The sequence below is a fragment of the Glycine max genome, chromosome 20, assembly GCF_000004515.6.
Source record: "Glycine max cultivar Williams 82 chromosome 20, Glycine_max_v4.0, whole genome shotgun sequence".
NCBI classification, from domain to species: Eukaryota; Viridiplantae; Streptophyta; class Magnoliopsida; order Fabales; family Fabaceae; genus Glycine; species Glycine max.
The window spans coordinates 16,555,579-16,574,759 of NC_038256.2; the positions used below are offsets into that span (position 1 = coordinate 16,555,579).

Genomic DNA, 19,181 nt, shown 5'->3' on the forward strand with positions numbered 1-19,181 from the left:
GAAGTTTATTTTGAATTGTCTTTTGAGTAATTCATGTTTAAGGGTGCATTGTTAATCAAAAAGAAAGAGTGATAGTTCAATTGGGGAATAGTCTTTGCATCTTAATTCAACCCCCCCTTTCTTAAGATAACTGAGGCCATTTGTCCAACATCCTATTCTTGACAACTCGCTTCTCCAAGAAGACAAACTTTCCGGAATGATAAAATGAAGTCACATGAACGTCTATATTTTTACTTGAAAACACAGTCAATCAAATGCCTTTTTATTTATTTTTTTTTTATTTTGAAACTTATTTGTTTTGAACTTTACTCATTGTTTTACGGCAACCCCACCAACGTGCAAGACGAGTAATCTCTGATTGAACGGTCTTGGAAGTCCAAACTCAGGAGCACAGGTCGCTTGAGCAAACTGACCAATGGCTTGCACTTGAAAATCCTGATGAGTCATTAGAGACATCTCACAACAGTTTTCAAAATTGCCCCATGTGGGGCATCTCTTGTCAATGTCAGGATTTACACGCGATTCTCCTCAAATTTCAGCCAGCCCGCATCAATTAGACCTTGCACCTTACGCCTGAGGGTCATACAGTGCTCAATGGAATGCCCCAGGGCTCCCCCACGATATGCACATGTTGCGTTCGAGTCATATCCTCAGAAAAAATGGGGGTTTGAGGGAACCTAGCAGGGGTTATGGCTACCATTGCGTTATCAAGTAGATATGGGAGCAAGTTAGCATATGACACCGGAATTTGGGGTGAATCCTACAGGCTTTTCGCTGCAAAATTCATTTCTTGGTTGGTGTTTTTTTTGGTTTGTGCTAAAGGTGGTCTTTGTCATTGGAAGTGCGGTAGACAGGCTTTGTGGTTGATTTAGGGATGGCCTTTGTGGATAACTGGGTGGTGGGTAAGGAGGTGGTTTGTTATTGACTGAGTAATGACATTGTTGGGTTTGGTGGGAAACTTGGCCGTATAGGAATGGCAGTCACAGCATGGGTTTCTCCCTCATCCTCACCCTCTTTATTTGCCCCAGTTTTCTCATTCGTCTAAGCAGGATGATTAAATTTGCCTCTTTTCAGATCCACTTCGATCCTTTCACTGGCGAAGACCAAATCCGCAAAGCTTTGAGGGTGCGTAGCCCACCATCTTTTCATAGTAGAGTATCGATAATGTGTCTACCATCACGATTATCGTCTCCCTTTCCATCATTGGGGGTACCACTTGGGCCGCCAGATCCCTCAACCTTTTGGGCGTGTTCTTTGAAAGATCCGTCCCCCTTTTTGCAAATGTTCTGTAGTTGCATCCTATCCAGAACCATATCAAAATTGTACTAATACTGCCTAACAAAGGCAACCAATAGGTCCTTCCAAGAATGGACTCGGGAAGGTTCCAAGTTAGTGTACCGGGTAACAGCTACCCCAGTAAGACTTTCTTGGAAGGAATGTATTAGCAATTCCTCATCTTTTGCGTATTCCCCCATCTTCTGACAATACATCTTTAGATGGTTCTTGGGACAAGTAGTCCCCTTGTACTTGTCAATGTCCAGCACCTTGAACTTGGGAGGGGTGATGATATTGGGTTCTAGGAACAACTCTTTTAGGTTAGCAAAGGCATAATCTTCACCTCCTTCAATGGCCCTGAGCCTTTCCTCTAGATGATCCAACCTTCCCATTTCTGCCATAGCATGAGGGTTTTTACTTGTCGTGGAATGCAAGAGGTGTAGTTGTGGGTGATACTGAGGGCCTTCCGAAGTGTTTTCAAGGGGTATACCACCAACTGCTTGCCCTTCAGTGGCATATCCGAGCCAAGGCTCGAAGTCGGCTAGATTGTGGTGGGGAATTTCATGTGTCTCTTCCACGGTTTAAGAGACATGTGCATGATCAGTTTGGGGTTGCTGGCTCTCAATGGGTATAGGAGTGGAGTTATTGACATTCTTATTGGGAGTGTACGCCACATTGGGTGGCGTATAGTTGAGAGGCAAGCCATATGGCGGGAAGGCGTGCTCGTTTTGAATTTGTACATTATGGGGGCTGCCCGTACTTCCCAAATCTTTGCCTACCATATCTGAGGTTGGATGATTCATTTGGTTGATGCCGGATGGGGACATCAAGTTCACCTTAGCAACAACGCTGGTAGCGGCAATTGCAACCGCATTGGCTTCCATTATCTTCTTCACGCTCATCATGGCCTCCTGTGGCCATTTTCTCTTTAATGGCCTCCATGTCGGCCTTCATCTTCTCTTGTATCTCCTCTACTTCACCCATTACTCTAGCTCTAGCACAAGTTCGGTGAGGACGCCGTAAAGCATGTTTTTTTTTTTTTTTTTTTTTTTTTATAACAATGATTAAGTTCATTTTATTTTATTTTATTTTATTTTTCAAGGAAAGAATGCAATGAGCAATGCAACCAATGAAAAGCATGGATGTATGCGAATGATGTACAGTTGAAGATTGCGAATTTTTACGCAGGATATGGGGTTGAATCAATTTAGATTTTCAACATGGTCCATGACATCTTTGTCAAGGTGAAACTGGAAGTAACAAGGACATCAACAATCCTAAATATGTTTGGCAGTAGACGAAGCAGTGATGTGACTCGATTCATCTTTTGCCCCAATTTTGCAAGACGGTTACTTCCATATTTCAACATGACTTGATGAACCTTTTTATAAAAGCATGAGCTTGGTTCAACCCTATTATCCAAGGAATGGCAATTCTGATCGCCAATACTTCAACAACATCTCAAAGGGATGAATGACTCGGGCATACTTTAAGCTATGCATGGAAAATGTAATTATGAAATTGAGATGCCCGAAGAAACACCATTTCCTAGTTAACCATGCATTAGGTACCATGTTCAATTATTTTGTTTTGTTGTTGTGTGTTTTTTTTTTTTTTTTTTAGAAATGGGTTTATGATCCCAACATGGTTGGCTCATGGTGCCTAACACATGCAACTAAGAATGTAGTGTGAAGTTTCACGCTTCCCCTTTTTTGTTTTTGTAGAGGAAAACACAAGGATGAGCAAACATGAAAACAAATGGTATGCAATTTTGCAGATCAAAAAGTTTGTTGAACGCATATGCATGATGATGCCATGACTCATGCAAAATGTGAGGCTGGAATATGATAACGGACAAATGCAGGAACGATATGTTCATTATGATGTTATGAAGAGATGCTTATGCGATGCATGATATGAATGCATTTTACGGACACGAGAGCCCGGAAAATTATCTCTTCTTACTTGCGCATTTGGGGGCGCAGTGCCCTATGTGTACAATTAAGAAGGTGATATGGACCTTCCGGCTTCCCGTGACAAAGGACGAGACCAACATACAATGCATGCTAGAGATAAAATGTGGGAGTGACTTGATTCGCACTGATTTTTGGAGTAAAAACGTGGGATAAACTCATTTTTTTCAAAAAGTTATAACTAGTCAAGATCTGAGCGACAATACAAACTTCCTAGCGGTTTCTAATCATATGGTCCATTAAGTCTATCATATGCTGACAATAGCTGAGAAGTCCGTGGATCTCCTCGGGGGCGGAGTAGGTGTCCGCCACTGCTTTGGCCTTGGCTAGCAATGGGGGAAGTTCTTGACTCCTGTTCAAAGTAAGAGCAAATCGGTCCGTCCACATTGTTGCCTCTTGGTGCAATGAATCAATTACCCTTTCCCTTGCTTCCCTTTCTGCTGATATCTTGGCGTACTCATCCTCTAGCCTTTGCTCGTGAGTCGCCGCTAGATTTAGCTTCTCTTTGCACTCATCGATGATGGCCCACATATTCCCTTCAGTCTCGCTTAACTTTTGGGACAAATTTCTTTTCGACCTAAGGCAAGCCTTTAGCTCGTCCTTCAAGATCATGCCTTTGACCCGTGATGATTCCTTTCACCTCTTCGGAGCTTGAGCTCACTATTGCTGCCCTATAAAGCCCCTCAAAACTTTGCTTTGGTCGTGTTCTTCCTTTCAGGCCTTCTTGGTTTCTCGTTCCAAGGCTTCAGCTGTGGCCATATTGACATCCCTTAGTTCATCATACTCTTTTCAGACTTTGATGGCTATGGACTTGAACTTCTCTTTGACTACCCGAGCTCTTTCAAGCTTCGCCTTTAGGGCTTGTACCTCATCACTTTCTTCCGAAGCTTTAACCTCATTGTCTCTCGTAGTCTTTAGATTTGGGAGCCAATCCAATCCTTGTGTCCGGACTCTCAGCCACTTATGATAGCCGCCGATGATCCCATTACTGCTTCCCCTAAGCTCTCTGTCCTTTCTTCACGCCGCATCCCATGCCTTGCGAACTCCTTGGAGTACCCTCGCGTTGTGGTCACTGAAACCTCGTGCGATGAAAGGCGTGATGCTTTCGTCTGATGGCACTCCTCTCATGGGACATCCTTCGCATGAAGATAGAATCCTGATTCTTCCTTCCTTCTAGCGAGGGAACCATTTAACAGACGCCCCTCCATGCTAGCCAAGAGTTGGTGCACAACAAACAATTCTTGCGCCGCTCTTTTCACATCCCCGGTTGAACGTGTCATACATGGCCAAAATGGCGATGACCGGGCTTTCCTTGCCATGATGAAAGGCGAGGAAAGCGTCAATCGCTGCTAGGTCCACTAACCCTTCCATATTCGGAAAGAGGACAACTCCAAAGATCAAAAGCGCCAAGATGTCAATAAAAGAAAGCCCATTTGCCTTGATTTGCCAAGGCCTTTGCCCTTTCCTCCAAACACTTCCTTGGTACTCCGACTATCCCATTCCTGTTTTGCTTTACACGGTCCAACTCTTGTGCTGAGATTTTCACTACCTTGGCAACTCTTGTCGTGGAGGGATAGAACCCAGAGAAAAGATATGGCTTCCTTCCTCCCAGTGGGCATCCTAGGATTTCTTCAAACTCTTTCACAGTCGGCACTAGCTGGAAGTCCTCGAATGTGAAGCACCTTAGGGGCTGGTCATAATACTGGGAAAGGGATGCAATCGGTTCCATGGAGACTTCTACCCTAGCTAGGTCCCAAATCTTACCATAGGCTTTGCGAAAGGCTTGCCGTTGAAGTTGACCCATTAATTGCCCCATGTTTTACTAAAGTGAAATAAAATCTAGTCCGAATCAAAACTCCGACATCTATCATGGGTGGAATGGATGAATGCATGAAAAAATGCATATGACACAGATGCAATTTACGAATACGGGAGCCCGAGAAATTGTTTCCTTCTTGGATACAACGTTTGGGCAGCATGGCACCCAACGTATGTTTTTTAAGAAGGTGACACGGACCCTCCGTCGGTTTGCTAAAGTGAGGGGATCAAAGACGAAACCCACGCATGATGCATATGCGAAAGGCACAACACGGGGATGTACATAGTACAACAATATTCACAAACAAATATAAGCAAAAGGGTATATGATACTTATGCATGGCAGTGTGAAAAATGGCACGCAGCGTGTTTGCTCCGTGCCCCTATTTAAGGGACCTATAAGGGAGAGAGCTAACTAGGCTTTTAGTGATAACCCCCAAGGTAGTCATATCTCTCTTGATGGTTTCTAGAGGTATCATCCCCTTCGAAGAACATACTGCAGCAGTAGGGACTACTAGCAACAATATGTTTTCAAAGAGAAAAACTCTAGATGAGGGTTCACTGTAATCAAGCAAGTCGGAGACCTAGCATGATCACGGATTCACCTCCACTCCTTATGTTCCCACGAACCCGGGTATAGGGCCCTTTTTCAACTCACCGTGTGTGCAAATAGTGTTAGTGTTTGTGTGCATCAAATGAATAAATATTTACCTCATGCATACAAAAAAAAAAATGCACTAAAAGCATCAAAGAGTTATATATACAAGAACATAATAAGGGGAAGCCAACAAAGGAGTAAGTCATGGCAAAATTTGCACAAGATTAAATGGCCTAACTCTCTAAAAACAATCCCCAGTGGAGTCGCCAACTATCGCAACCTACCCTTCGGCGGGAGGGCGACGCGTGACTCGCGGGATGCGTGTTCCACGAAAGGAATACGCGCGGAGTCGCCACCAACGTTTATTTGAGGAAAACGTCGGAAAAACCGGAAAAGACGCGATCTACGAACTTTTAAGTGAAAGGTTCGGGAGCTGTATTTACGCACGGGGAAGGTATTAGCACCCCACACGTCCGCCCCAAGGGACGGCAGCCTTTAATCGAATGTGCAAACATGACTTTGATTTTTTATGTTCCCTTTTTATGTCTCTATATCCTTTATACCCTTTTTATATTTTCTCTTTTTGTGGTCGACAAGGGTGTTTCCCTTTGCTCCTACGTATTCCTCAATTTGGGATGAGAAAATCAGACCTACGTAGTTCTTTTTTATCAAGTGATTCTTTTTTACTTTAAGAGGTGATCATTTTAAGGCGTTGGACCTTAAAAATGATCCCTTTTACTTAGTGAGAAAATGAAATGACAAACTTCAAAAGCCTATTTTTATGGACGAGCTTGACTAGGCGAATTGATTTTAGCCTTTAGTTTCACTTTAGTTATTAATCAATTCGATTAAGAATGAGAAATCCCAAAGAGAAAGCGTCCGATTGATTTTCCGCTTTATTTTACTAAAAGATGTCTTTTTGATTATTATATTATTTTTTACCTCTTTTTGATTTCCAACGTGGTTACGGCACGACTGAACGGTCGGAATTTATTTTAACCGAAGTTAATGGATAATACAATTCAAACGTTCGGTGGAAATTTATTTTATTTTTAAGTTAAGCAAGAAATGACTTAAGTAAAATGGCTTAAGCACGTCAACAGGGGGTATAAAAAGTAAACAAAACGAGAATAAAAATGCACGAAACACAATATGGACCACTACGGGTACATAGAATGAATCGAAAAGCTTGGTTCGAGGTACTTACCCGTTGAAGATCGAAGAACGATGAAGAACGAATGAAGAACGTCGAAGAACGGTTGAAACCTTTGCGAAATTCTTCACGGAAAACGTTACGGAAACGTTTCGGAAGCGCCTCGGCTTAGATTTTCTTCACGGAAACGATTTTTCCAAGCAAATTCGAAAGAGAGAGAAGTGCCAAAGGGGCTGAACCCTTTTCTTCTTCACTTCCTCCCCTATTTATAGCAAAATAGGGGAGGTGGTTGCCGCCCAGCTCGCCCAGGCGAGCTCAGCTCGCCCAGGCGAGCCAGGTTGCTTCCTCCAGAAGCAACAGCCTTCTGGAGGAATATTCTGGAGGGCCCAAGTGGGCCTGGGTGCTATTTGCACCCCCATTTTTACTAAGTACACCCCCCTCTGCTTTTTTTGGTGATTCTTTTTTCGTAAATTTACGGAAACTTACGAATTTTGTAACGATACTCGTTTTCTTTCCGTAATGTTACGGAACCTTGCGGATTACATAATCATCCCCTTTTTGACTTACGGAATGTTACGGAACCTCACTTAATTATGCAACGATGCTTCCATTTGATTTCCGGTGTGTCACGGAAACTTACGAATTGTGCATCAATATTTTTTTGGTTTTTCGGCATGTCCTGGAATTTCACAAATTGCCTAATGATGGGTACCAAGCACCTCACAAGGACCAAAGAAAGGTCGCATGTCATCAAGCAAAGGTCCCCGGACGAAATTAGGGTATGACAGTTCCTTAGTGTGTTTTTGTTGGTGAAAATAGATGCTTTTATTGTCCTGCTTGATCTGAAGCCCTAGAAAGAACTTAAGTTATCCTATCATGCTCATTTCAAACTCACTCTTCATAAGATCAAAGAAATCCTTGCACAGATTCATAAGTAACTCCAAAGATAATATCATCAACATATATATGAACTATAACGAACTCCTTGCCAACTTTTCTTCTAAAGAGTTATTTCTACCTTTCCTCTGATAAAACCATTTTCTAAAAGAAAAGAGCTCAGTATGTCATACCAAGCACATGGTCCGTATTCAAAACCATACAAAGGCTTTTGAAGTTCGAAAACATGGTCTGGAAGTGTATGATTTTGAGCTGTTTGGTAAATGGTGAGACTGTTCAATAGGAACAACAGTGGATGGTTGAGGTGGATTGGATGTTGGAATGGAAAGGTCAACATTAAACTGGTCTGTCTGTGTAGTATGGGAAGATTGAATAAAATCAAAACTAGGCTGAGGAGAGAGGTCAATAAGAGAAGGTTGATCTGAGCCAGGTTGTGGTAAATTTAAGGGTTGTGTAATGGGAATAAGAGAAAATTTATGCTTAGTGATTGGAGAGTTAGACTGTTTAGAAGAAAAAGGACTCAAATAGATCAGCATAAGGAAACTTTGACTCATCAAAGATTACATCCTTAGAAATATAAAACTCTTCTAGAGGGAGATAAACATTTATACCCTTTATGAGAGGTAGAATAATACATTCATAAGACCTAAAGTCTAATTTTTGTTTGTTATAAGGTCTAAGCAAGGGAAAGCAAGAACATCCAAAGGTTTTGAGAAAAATATAATCAAAAAATTTGTGAAACAACACATGATAAGGTATTTCTAACATAAGGGATGTTGTAGGTAATCTATTTATCAAGTAGACAACTGTACAAAATGCAGTAAAGAAAGACCAAACTCAACAATATGTTTATGTTTCTTTCCATAACCCCATTTTAACGATGGGTGTGGGCACAAACCAATCTATGATGAATACCACAGTCAGCTAAAAAGGTGTTAATGGTCTAAACACCCCTCCCCAATCAGTTTGAAGGATTTTGATTTTTGAATTAAGTAGTAATTCTTCCATAGCTTTAAAGTTGAAGAAGCGAATGAATTCCTTCGGATCATTCAACAAAGCGAATTCAAAGTAATTGAACAGCTCAACAAGACCCCAGCTAAGGTCTCCCTGTTGGAGCTACTCATGAGTTTTGATCTTCACAGGGCACTGCTAGTTAAGGTATTAAACAAAGCCCATGTGGCCAAAGATATCTTTGTGGAGGGCTTCGAGGGCATCATCAACAACATTACTGCCAATAAGTACCTCACCTTCGCCGATGAGGAGATACCCTTCAAGGGGCGGGGGCATAATAGGGCCTTGCATGCGTCCGTCAAGTGTATGGACCACATCGTGGCTAAGGTACTCATCGGCAATAGCTCATCGCCTAACGTCATGCCTAAGAGCACATTAGACAAGCTGCCTTTCAATGTGTCACATCTAAGGCCACCATGATAGTACAGGCTTTTGACGGCAGCCGTCGAAACGTAATAGGAGAGATTGACCTCCCAATTTAGGTTGGACCTTACCTTTGTCAGATCACTTTCCAAGTGATGGATATCAACCCGGCCTATAGCTGCCTTCTAGGCCGGTCGTGGATTCACGTAGTCAGGGTGGTCCCTTTGACGATCCACCAAAGGTTGAAGTTTGTGGTGGAAGGGCAGTTGATCATCGTCTCAAGGGAAGAAGACATCCTGGTAAATTGTCCTTCCTCTACGCCCTATGTAGAGGCCGCAGAGGAATCCTTGGAGACGACTTTTCAATCATTCGAGGTAGTGAGCTATGCCTCTGTTGAGTCTCTCCCTACGCAACCATATTTATCTAGCGCCGCACTGATGGCGGCCCGAATGATGTTAGGGCACGGGTATGAGCCCGTAATGGGCTTAGGTCGGAACAGCAATGGCGTGACCAGTTTGGTGGAATTCAAGGAGAAACACGGAAGGTTCGGGCTAGGATATAAGCCCATATGCGCCAATGTGAGAAGAAGTGCCCTAGAAAGGAAGGGCAGGAGCATGGGCCAGCAGCAAGGGCCACAAGTAAAAGAGACCCCTCCGTCTCACATCAGCGAAAGCTTTGTAAGCACGGGCTGGAGGTGTGAAGGCCGACTCGCCATGATCCACGATGAAGTCCCCCTAGAGCATTCGAATTGGGTGCAGTTGTGCCTTCCTGAGTTCGAGATAGAGAACTGGTAAGTTGTCGAACGACCCGGAGTTTTCGTGGCGAACATAATGTAATTTGTTAGTCTTAACCCTATAGCTGGGCCTAGGCTTTATGGTTTTCTCCTTGTTAGGGCGTTTGCCTTTTGCTATCAAATATATAAAAAAAATGATTTTTCTTCATTTGTTCTTGCACCTTCATCCATTCTCATTCATCTGCATGTTTATTTTTGTTGCGACTAAACGGTACAGATCCAACGACGAGTCCTGTGAAGGTACTAATACCGAGGACCCTGATGTCGATTTTGAGCGAATAGCAAACCAAGCTGAGGATGAAGAAGATGAAGGTGTGGGGTTTCCCTCGAAGCTAGAAAGGATGGTCGCACAGGAAGACCGAGAAATGAAGCCACACCAAGAAGAGACAAAAATCGTGAACTTGGGTGTTGGCGAGGAAAAGAAAGAGGTAAAAGTTGGCACGGACATGACCACACCAGTCTGAGATGAGTTGGTGGTTTTTCTATGAAACTACCAAGACATCTTTGCTTAGTCATACCAAGATATGCTCGGTTTGAACCCTGACATTGTACAACACCGGTTACCGCTGAATCCTGGTTGTTCCCCGGTAAAACAAAAACTAAGAAGGATGAAGCCCGAAATGTCCTTGAAGATCAAAAAACAGGTCAAAAAGCAGTTCGACGCTGGCTTTTTGGCCGTGGCTCAATACCCTAAATGGGTAGCCAACATCGTGCCAGTCCCTAAGAAAGATGGGAAGGTACGAATATGCATGAATTATTAGGACCCAAACTGAGCCAGTCCAAAGGATAACTTTCCTTTACCGCACATCGATGTCCTTGTGGATAACACAGCCAATTTTGCTTTGTTTTCCTTCATGGACGGGTTCTCAAGTTACAATTAGATAAAGATGGCACTGGAGGACATGGAGAAGACTACGTTCGTTACCCTATGGGGCACATTCTACTACAAAGTGATGTCCTTTGGGCTCAAAAACGTTGGGGCAACCTATAAGTGGGCTATGGTAGCATTATTCCATGATATGATGCACAAAGAGATTGAAGTCTATGTGGATGACATGATCGCCAAGTCTATGGAAATACCAGTTAAGGTTGAATCCTGCCAAGTGCACCTTCAAGGTCAAGTCGGGAAAATTACTCGGCTTCATCGTAAGCCATAAAGGGACAGAGGTGGATCCCGACAAGGTAAAGGACATCCTTGAAATTCCCGAACCATGCACTGAAAAGCAAGTCCGAGATTTCTTCAAACACCTAAATTATATAGCAAGGTTCATATCGCAGCTCACTGCCATCTGTGAGCCTCTCTTTAAGCTTTTGCATAAGAATCAGTCCATCCGGTGGAATGACGACTATCAAGTGGCATTCGAAGGGATCAAGCAATGCCTTATGAATCCTCCTGTGCTCATGCCACTGGTGCCCGGGAGGCCTCTTATACTATACATGACAGTGTTGGATGACTCGACGGGATGTTGTTAGACCTTGTGGCCTCAATAACTTAAGAGGGATAGGCTCAGAATGCAGAAGAAGCATCAATCAATTTCATAATGTTCTTTAAACATGCAAGACACAATTGATTGCAACAAAATAAATAAGATAAGGGAAGAGAGAATGCAAACGCAGTTTTATACTGGTTCAGCAAATTTCGTGCCTACATCCAGTACTCAAGCAACTCTCTTGAGATTTCCACTATCTTTCTAAAAATCCATTTACAACTTTTGAACCACACAGGGACAACCCATCCCTTGTGTTCAGGAATCCTTACAACTCAAGAGACCCTCGGTCCCTTAATCAATCTCATTGAGTAAGAAGAATGAAAGAAGAATTCTCTCTTCAAGAGAAGAATATTACAATGAAGATCCACGGATGAACTATTAATGGATTTGCAAGTGTTTGCCCAAGAGTTCTTGAGAGAGCATTTGGCAATGAAGTTCTCTTGGAATCTCTCTCATTTTCTTTTGAGAGGATAAGACATTTTGGACCAGCAAAATTCTCTCTTCAAAATTCGTGCCCAAGTCACCTATTTATAGGCCTTTCATGGCCATTCACAAATCCAATCAAAAGATGTGACTATTGGCAGATTTTCTGAAAACTTTCCACTGGTAATCGATTAAAATGTTTGTGTAATTGATTACAAAGTTATTATTTGAAGGTTCATGACTTTTGAATTTGAATTTCCAAAGTTCCGTTGCTGGTAATCAATTACAAACATATGGTAATCGATTACATGTTGAAAATTCAAATTCAAAACCCTTTTCAACATCTCTTTTTCATTCTTCCCTTCTGGTAATCGATTACCAGTGCCTTGGATGACTTTGAAACCCTTTTTTTTGAAGCAAGGCTTGATTTTCAGTGAATCTTGAAATAAGGCTTTGTTTGTTGAAGCAATCTTGAATTAATCTTGAAGCAAATGCTTATCCTTTGAAGCGGCCTTGTTTGATTTTTCTTTGGCATCATCAAAATTCATGTATTCATACATTCACAGATGTATGCTAGGGCAGCCCAAAAAAGAGGGAATGGGTTGTCTACTACATGAGCAAAATGTTCACCACCTGTGAGATGAATTACTCTCTGCTTGAAAGGACGTGTTGTGCCTTGGTATGGGCAGCCCATCGTCTAAGGCAGTACATGCTAAGCCACACCACTTGGTTGGTATCCAAGATAGACCCAGTCAAGTATATTTTCGAGAAACCCGTTCTCACCAGACGGATCGCTCGGTGGCAGGTTCTGCTGTCTGAGTTTGACACTGTTTATGTCACTCAAAAGGCAATACAGGGAAGCGCCTTGGCAAACTATCTAGCTCAGCAGCCCCTCAATGACTACCAACCCATGCATCCGGAATTCCCGGATGAGGACATTATGGCCTTGTTCGAGGAAGAGATGAAGGATGAAGATGGGATAAGTGGATCGTGTGGTTCGATGGTGCATCCAATGCTCTAGGCCATGGAGTTTGGGCAGTTTTGGTCACTCCCAACAATCAATGCATACCCTTCACGACAAGGTTGGGCTTCGATTGCACGAATAATATGGCTAAATACGAGGCATGCGCCTTTGGGATCCAAGCAGCAATTGACTTCTATGTCAAATTGCTCAAAGTATACAGAGACTCAGCCTTGGTGATCCATTAATTGGAAGGAGAATGGGAAACCAGGGATCACAAATTGATACCCTATCAGGCCTACATGAAGAAATTGAAGTTCTTCAATGATATCTCCTTCCACTACATTCCCAGAAAGGAGAATCAAATGGCTGATGCACTTGCCACTATAGCATCCATGTTTCAGCTGACTACGCACGGAGACTTGCTGTACATCGAGTTCAAATGTTGCGGCAAGCCCGCACATTGTTGCTTGATAGAAGAGGAGCAAGATGGTAAACTGTGGTACTTTGATATTAAGCGATACATCGAGGACAAGGAGTACCCACGAGAGGCTTCCGACAATGACAAAAGAACGTTGCGAAGATTAGCAGTTGGCTTCTTTTTAAGTGGAGGTATCATGTACAAGCGAAATCATGATATGGTCTTGCTCTGATGTGTGGACACCAAGGAGGCCAAATAGATGCTCATGGAGGTGCGTGAGAGGTCCTTTGGGACACATGCCAATGGACATGCCATGACCCAGAAGATTCTGAGGGCAGGGTATTACTGGCTCACCATGGAAAACGACTGTTGTATCCATGTGAGAAAATGCCACAAGTGCAAGGCATTTGTGGATAATGTCAATGCTCCGCCCATGCCTTTGAATGTATTGGCAGTGCCATGGCCCTTCTCTATGTGGGGAATAGATGTCGTCAGAGCTATTGAGCCCAAGGCTTTGAACGGACATCGCTTCATCTTGGTCACCATTGACTACTTCACCAAATGGGTTGAAGCGGCTTCATACTCCAGTGTAACAAGGAGTGTAGTGGTTAGGTTCATCAAAAGGGAGATAATCTGCCGGTACTGGTTGCCTAGGAAGATTATCACTGACAAAGCCACCAATATAAACAACAAAATGATGAAAGAGATGTGTGAGGATTTCAAGATCAAACATCACAATTCCAGGCCTTATAGGCCCAAGATGAATAGGGCAGTTGAGGCGGCAAATAAAAACATCAAGAAGATCGTTCAAAAGATGACTGTGTCATATAAAGATTGGCACGAGATGCTCCCTTTCATGCTGCATGGTTATCGAACCTCAGTACGCACATGAACTGGGGCAACTCCATTTTCTTTAGTGTACGGGATGGAGGTCGTGTTGTCGTTTGAAGTAGAGGTCCCCTCCTTAAGGATTCTGGTGGAATCCGGATTGAAAAAGTCGGAATGGGCCCAAGCACGCTTTGATCAGCTCAATCTTATAGAAGGTAATAGATTGGCAGCCATGAGCCACGGGCGATTATATCAAAGACGGGTGAAGAATGCTTTCGACAAGAAGGTACACCCATGTAAGTTCAATGAAGGGGATCTTGTCTTGAAGAAAGTATCCCAAGCCCAAAAAGACAATAGGGGAAGTGGGCCCCAAATTACGAAGCACCTTTCTTCGTGAAGAAAGTGTTTTCGGAAGGAGCGTTAGTACTAGCCAGCATGGACAAGGAAGAGTTGCCTTTGCCCGTGAATTCTGATGTCATCAAACGATATTATGCCTAGTACTTGGCGCAGCCAAAGGGTTTAATCCGTGATTTGTCCCCCCAAAAGCTCATAGGGGCTCTTCGAAGTTTTCCAATCTTTTGTAAACCATAATTGCAACATTTAATAAACATTGGATTGATGATTTGCATTTCAACTCCTTGTGTTGTGTCTTTTATTGTTTTAGAGTACACACTCTCGTTTTTGAATCCCGAGCCATGAATTGGCTTAAATCCATGGGGTATCGTAAAAGCGTTTAAGTAAAATTGAACATAATAACACTTGTTTAATTGTTGCACTTAAACTGCCTAGGGCAGGTACGAGCAGGTGTTGGACCCGTAATCAATCAACCATCATCCAGCATCTGCCTCAAGACTTTAAAGAAGCGCTACTAGGAGGTAGCCTAGTAGCTTTAGAATTTCTACTTTTTTTATTTTTTTGTTTATTTCCTTGAGTCATGTTTGAATATGCCAAGTTTATTTGCAATCCTAGGAATTGGAAAGAGATATAAGAATAACAAGGGGGTAGTCCAAATTTTGCAAAGAAAATTTCTTGCAAAATAAAAGGGCACAAAGTTAGCTCGCCTGGGCGAGCACATCTGCACGAAAAAGCTTAAAGCCGGGGGGGGGGGGGTGAAGCTTCATTCACCCCATTTGCTTCCCCCCACATTCTAAGTTACGGGATTCACGAACCAGCAGCCCCCTAAGCCTCTATTATTCAATTTTCGCTTTCCTTTTCGTGTTTTGGTTCACTCCCTACAAGGAAGTGCACTTCCCCTTGATTCTTTGGCTCTCCATTGATGTATTTTGGGGATTTAGTTGTTTAGTTTTTTCCAATTTCGTGAGACAATGTATGCTTGGATTTATGCTTGTTTTGTTTGAATTGGAGGGTTGTGTGGGATGGCCTTAGGCCTGATGTGAATTCTAAAATAATTGGGCATGCCACATTGCCCCCATTCCCCACTTTTTCATGCCTAAATATGCGCCCACCAAGTGCTCGGTGAAATGCCTCAATGGCATTTGTGCATGTGTTTGTGAATTTTAGTTTATGGATTTGACTTGTGCATATATGGCTGCCATTCTTGAGTGTATGGGCAGCTTGTAGGAGCTAGAATAAGTACCCAAATGTGACTTAGGCCTAGGAACCTAAGGTTTTTGATTTTGAATGCAAGAAGGCATGGAAATGAGAGCATATTGGTGAGGTTTCCCCTTTTGACCAACACTTGGTTTGGGCTGCACCATGATGATTTCTTTGCACTTAGATGGTGTGAAAACGTTTTTCACCATGTACATGTACGTATAGAATAGGTAGCAAGAGGTGAATACCTTTTAAATAAAGTCTACGTATGTTGAATAGGTACCCAAGTACTTTGCAAAATGTGTATCTATGTTAGACATAACACGAAATGCTTCTCAAAATATGAACATATGACATGAAATTGCCTTTCACAAATATGAATAGGTAGTATAAAAATTGCTCTTCAAGCAAATGTGAGTATGTGTGAATATGTAGCATAAAGTTGCCTCTCACATGTATGTACATATATGTGAGTGAAATGTGGACATATAGCAAAAATAACATTCAAGATATGTTTAGATAGGTAGCAAAAGTGCCTTGCAAATATGTATGTATGCTTAGATAGGTAGCAAAAGTGCCTTTCAAATATGTATATATGCTTAGATAGGTAGCAAAAATGCCTTGCAAATATGTATGTATGTTTAAATAGGTAGCAAAAATGCCTTGCAAATATGTATGATAGGGCACCTAGACTAGTTTTTGTATTAGGGATAGTTTTGTAATTTCACATGCATTGAGTAAATATTTGATGTGTGTTGGGAGATAAATTTAATTGAATTGGGAGAAGCCCAATCCAATTAAATTTTAAAGGGGGAGGTGAGCATTTGTTTGCTACACCCCATTGCCACATCATATAGTCACACTTTGTGCATGTCCTTCATGCTTTACAAGCCTCATGACACCTAAGCACACTTAGTGGAGAATCTTGGACTTGATATTGGGTTAATGGGCTGAACCATAGCTAAAATTCACTAATCATAATTAGTGAAATTTTGGCTCCAAATTTGGCTCCACAAATTCAAATTCAAATTCAAGTGAAATTTGAATAGAAATTCAAATTTCCCTCCAATTTTGTGTGACACTTAAGCTATAAATAGAGGCCTTATGTGTGCATTTTTAGAACTTTGATCATTTGAGAATAACACTTTAAAGTTCAGACTTCATTTGAGGCACAAAATTTGGTGCTCCTTTTGTCCCTCTCCCTCCCTTCATCTTCTTCTCCTTCAAGCTCTTATCCATGGCTTCCTATGGTGGTGAGCTTTTGCTTGACTCATCTTCTCCTTGAAGTGGCGTCCCCAATCATCTTTCTTCCTTCTCCATTCCACTGCAATTGATATTCAAGAAGCAAAGGACTCCATTGATGAAGAAGATCCAAGGCCTACAAGCTCCACATAGATCTACATCACCTAGTCAATGAACCATATCTCCATAGCTGCTTGCCAATGCGGATAGTTCTTTTTGGTGATTTTTGCTAATAAGATAGAGGGAGTAACAGAAGTCTGGTTTTTGGACGTGTTGGGTGTGAATTATGTCATTAGAACGAAGGTATGTGCAGATGAACAGTACCAGGGGTGAATAAATAGTAGCAGCAAAGATAAATGGACCAACGATCCTCATTAGGGAGGGGAAAGTGATGACAAACTCCTGAAACAGGTAAAGAAGGCCTCATGAGTTTGATGATGGAAGTCATGTTGCAAAACGAGGCTGTCAGGGTGGCTTGTGGTGCTCTCATGCACTGAGGGCTCGTGGTCTTAAGTGAAAACGAGGGACAATTTAATCGATTACTATGTAATTTTAATCGATTACTTGCGTGTCTGTTGCATGTAATCTATTACATTTCTTCCTCTTCACCTCATTATAACTTCCATTACTCCAGCATTTACTCTACCACCTACCATAGCCAACCTAAACGTCTATTTCCCTTTACAAAAGGCAATCCAAATCTTTACTTCAGTCACACCTTCACTATCACAAAGTTACCATTTCCAAATCCTAATCTTTCTTCTACCTTCGAACCTCCATTTATCTTCTGAAAATGGCCCGCAACCTCTCCAGAGCTCAAAAGAAATCCAAATCCTCCAAAAGGAAGCAAGAGTGCTCTAAGGCAACTCTCAACAGGCTAGATACATGGTTCACAGATGAGAACAAGAAGAATGATTTCAAGATGCTTTACACTATGAAGAATGTGAGAATACCTAAGTTTCTAGATTTGGAATGATTCTCTTAGCAGGGATTCAACTTTCCCAACTTGCTCAAAGCTCAAGGTCTATCAAAATTTATGCAAATGAAAGGATACAACAAGATGCAGACATACAGAGGTATGCTCCTTGACCCATCAAGGAATTTGAGAAACCGCCTAGGAGTTGGTGGTTTAACTGCTGAATATAGGATGTTAGTGTATCTCATTACCTACATTCTCGCACCAAGGTCCAGCAATCATGTGCAAGTAACTAATGACAATTTACAAATCGTATATGGGCTAAAATCAGGTATTCAAATGAATTTGATACTTCTGATTGAAGATATTATGTTAAAGAGTCGTCAATTGGTGGATTATGAGTTTCCATATGTTGTCTTAGCCTCTAAATTCATTGATTACTTCAATATCGATGTTTCTAACGAGATAGTTGATTCCACCAAAGCCTCTAATGAGATAACTGAAAGGCATCTCAAGAAGCTTGATATGAGATATATTGATCATGAATGGATTATGGTCGGAGAGCCACCACCAGCAGAAAACATGAATCAGATGGAAAAAGAAGCTCAACAAGAGCCTGCACACCAATGAAACCCTTTTGAGTCTCTTACGATTCAGAAGATGGATGCTATTATTCACCTCCATCAAGAGCACCAAGCCAAAGTTCACAATTCCTTAGAAGACATTATGACTAGGCTTGAGAACATAGAAACTAGGCTAACCCTTAGTAACCTTCCCAACCCGGATGAGGATGAAGTGTAGTTATGTTCTTCTCCTTGATTACGATGTGTGATAATTTTTTTGCTATGCCATGTTCTTTCTGTCTATGTGTTAAGATGATAGTTAAGTTTGTTTGTATTTTGATTAATGGTTATGTAATGTTCTATGATTAATGAAATATGGTTTTATTTCTCTTTCTACTTGTGTATTCTGTTTTGTGTATAATCAAACTTTTTGGCATTGTTAATGCCAAAAGGGGGAGAATATACGCTATTGCATATTTGCATATTGATTGCATTGCATAAGCATTGATGACTATATTAATGTATAAAAGTATCATATATAATATATATGATATATGATGATGATGATGATGATGATGATGAATTAATCTCTTCTTAAGTGTTAAGAATTTTTCAGGATAAGATTAAGGATCAAGTCTCCAATCTCAAGACTCAAACCCTCCAAATGCACTCAACGTCATATTTAAGTTTGGCATCATCAAAGCCAAAAAGGGGGAGATAGTTAGAGATAAGGGGAACAACATGAGCAACATGAGCAATATGGTGAACAACCTCTCAAGGAAAAGCTTGAAGAATTTTTGAAGATGTTTTGAGTTTTACATGCCTAACTCCCTTGAGTGGCATTTGTATTGGTTACATCATTCATCATCATGGTTAGTGTGAAAAAAAGTTCTAAGTTAGAA

The 19,181-nt window shown here is 41.7% G+C and overlaps 1 protein-coding gene across 1 annotated transcript; it reads left to right on the forward strand.

Moving 5' to 3' along the window:
• The first annotated feature begins 13,057 nt into the window (after window positions 1-13,057).
• On the forward strand, window positions 13,058-13,408 carry LOC113000714 (uncharacterized). The gene has a single exon (XM_026127387.1). It carries the CDS (start codon window positions 13,058-13,060, stop codon window positions 13,406-13,408), a length of 351 nt encoding a protein of 116 aa, XP_025983172.1.
• Window positions 13,409-19,181: the final 5,773 nt, after the last annotated feature.

Excerpts from the sequence above, each read along its gene's own strand:
- LOC113000714 (XM_026127387.1), top strand. The coding sequence starts at position 13,058 with ATGAAGAAATTGAAGTTCTTCAATGATATCTCCTTCCACTACATTCCC.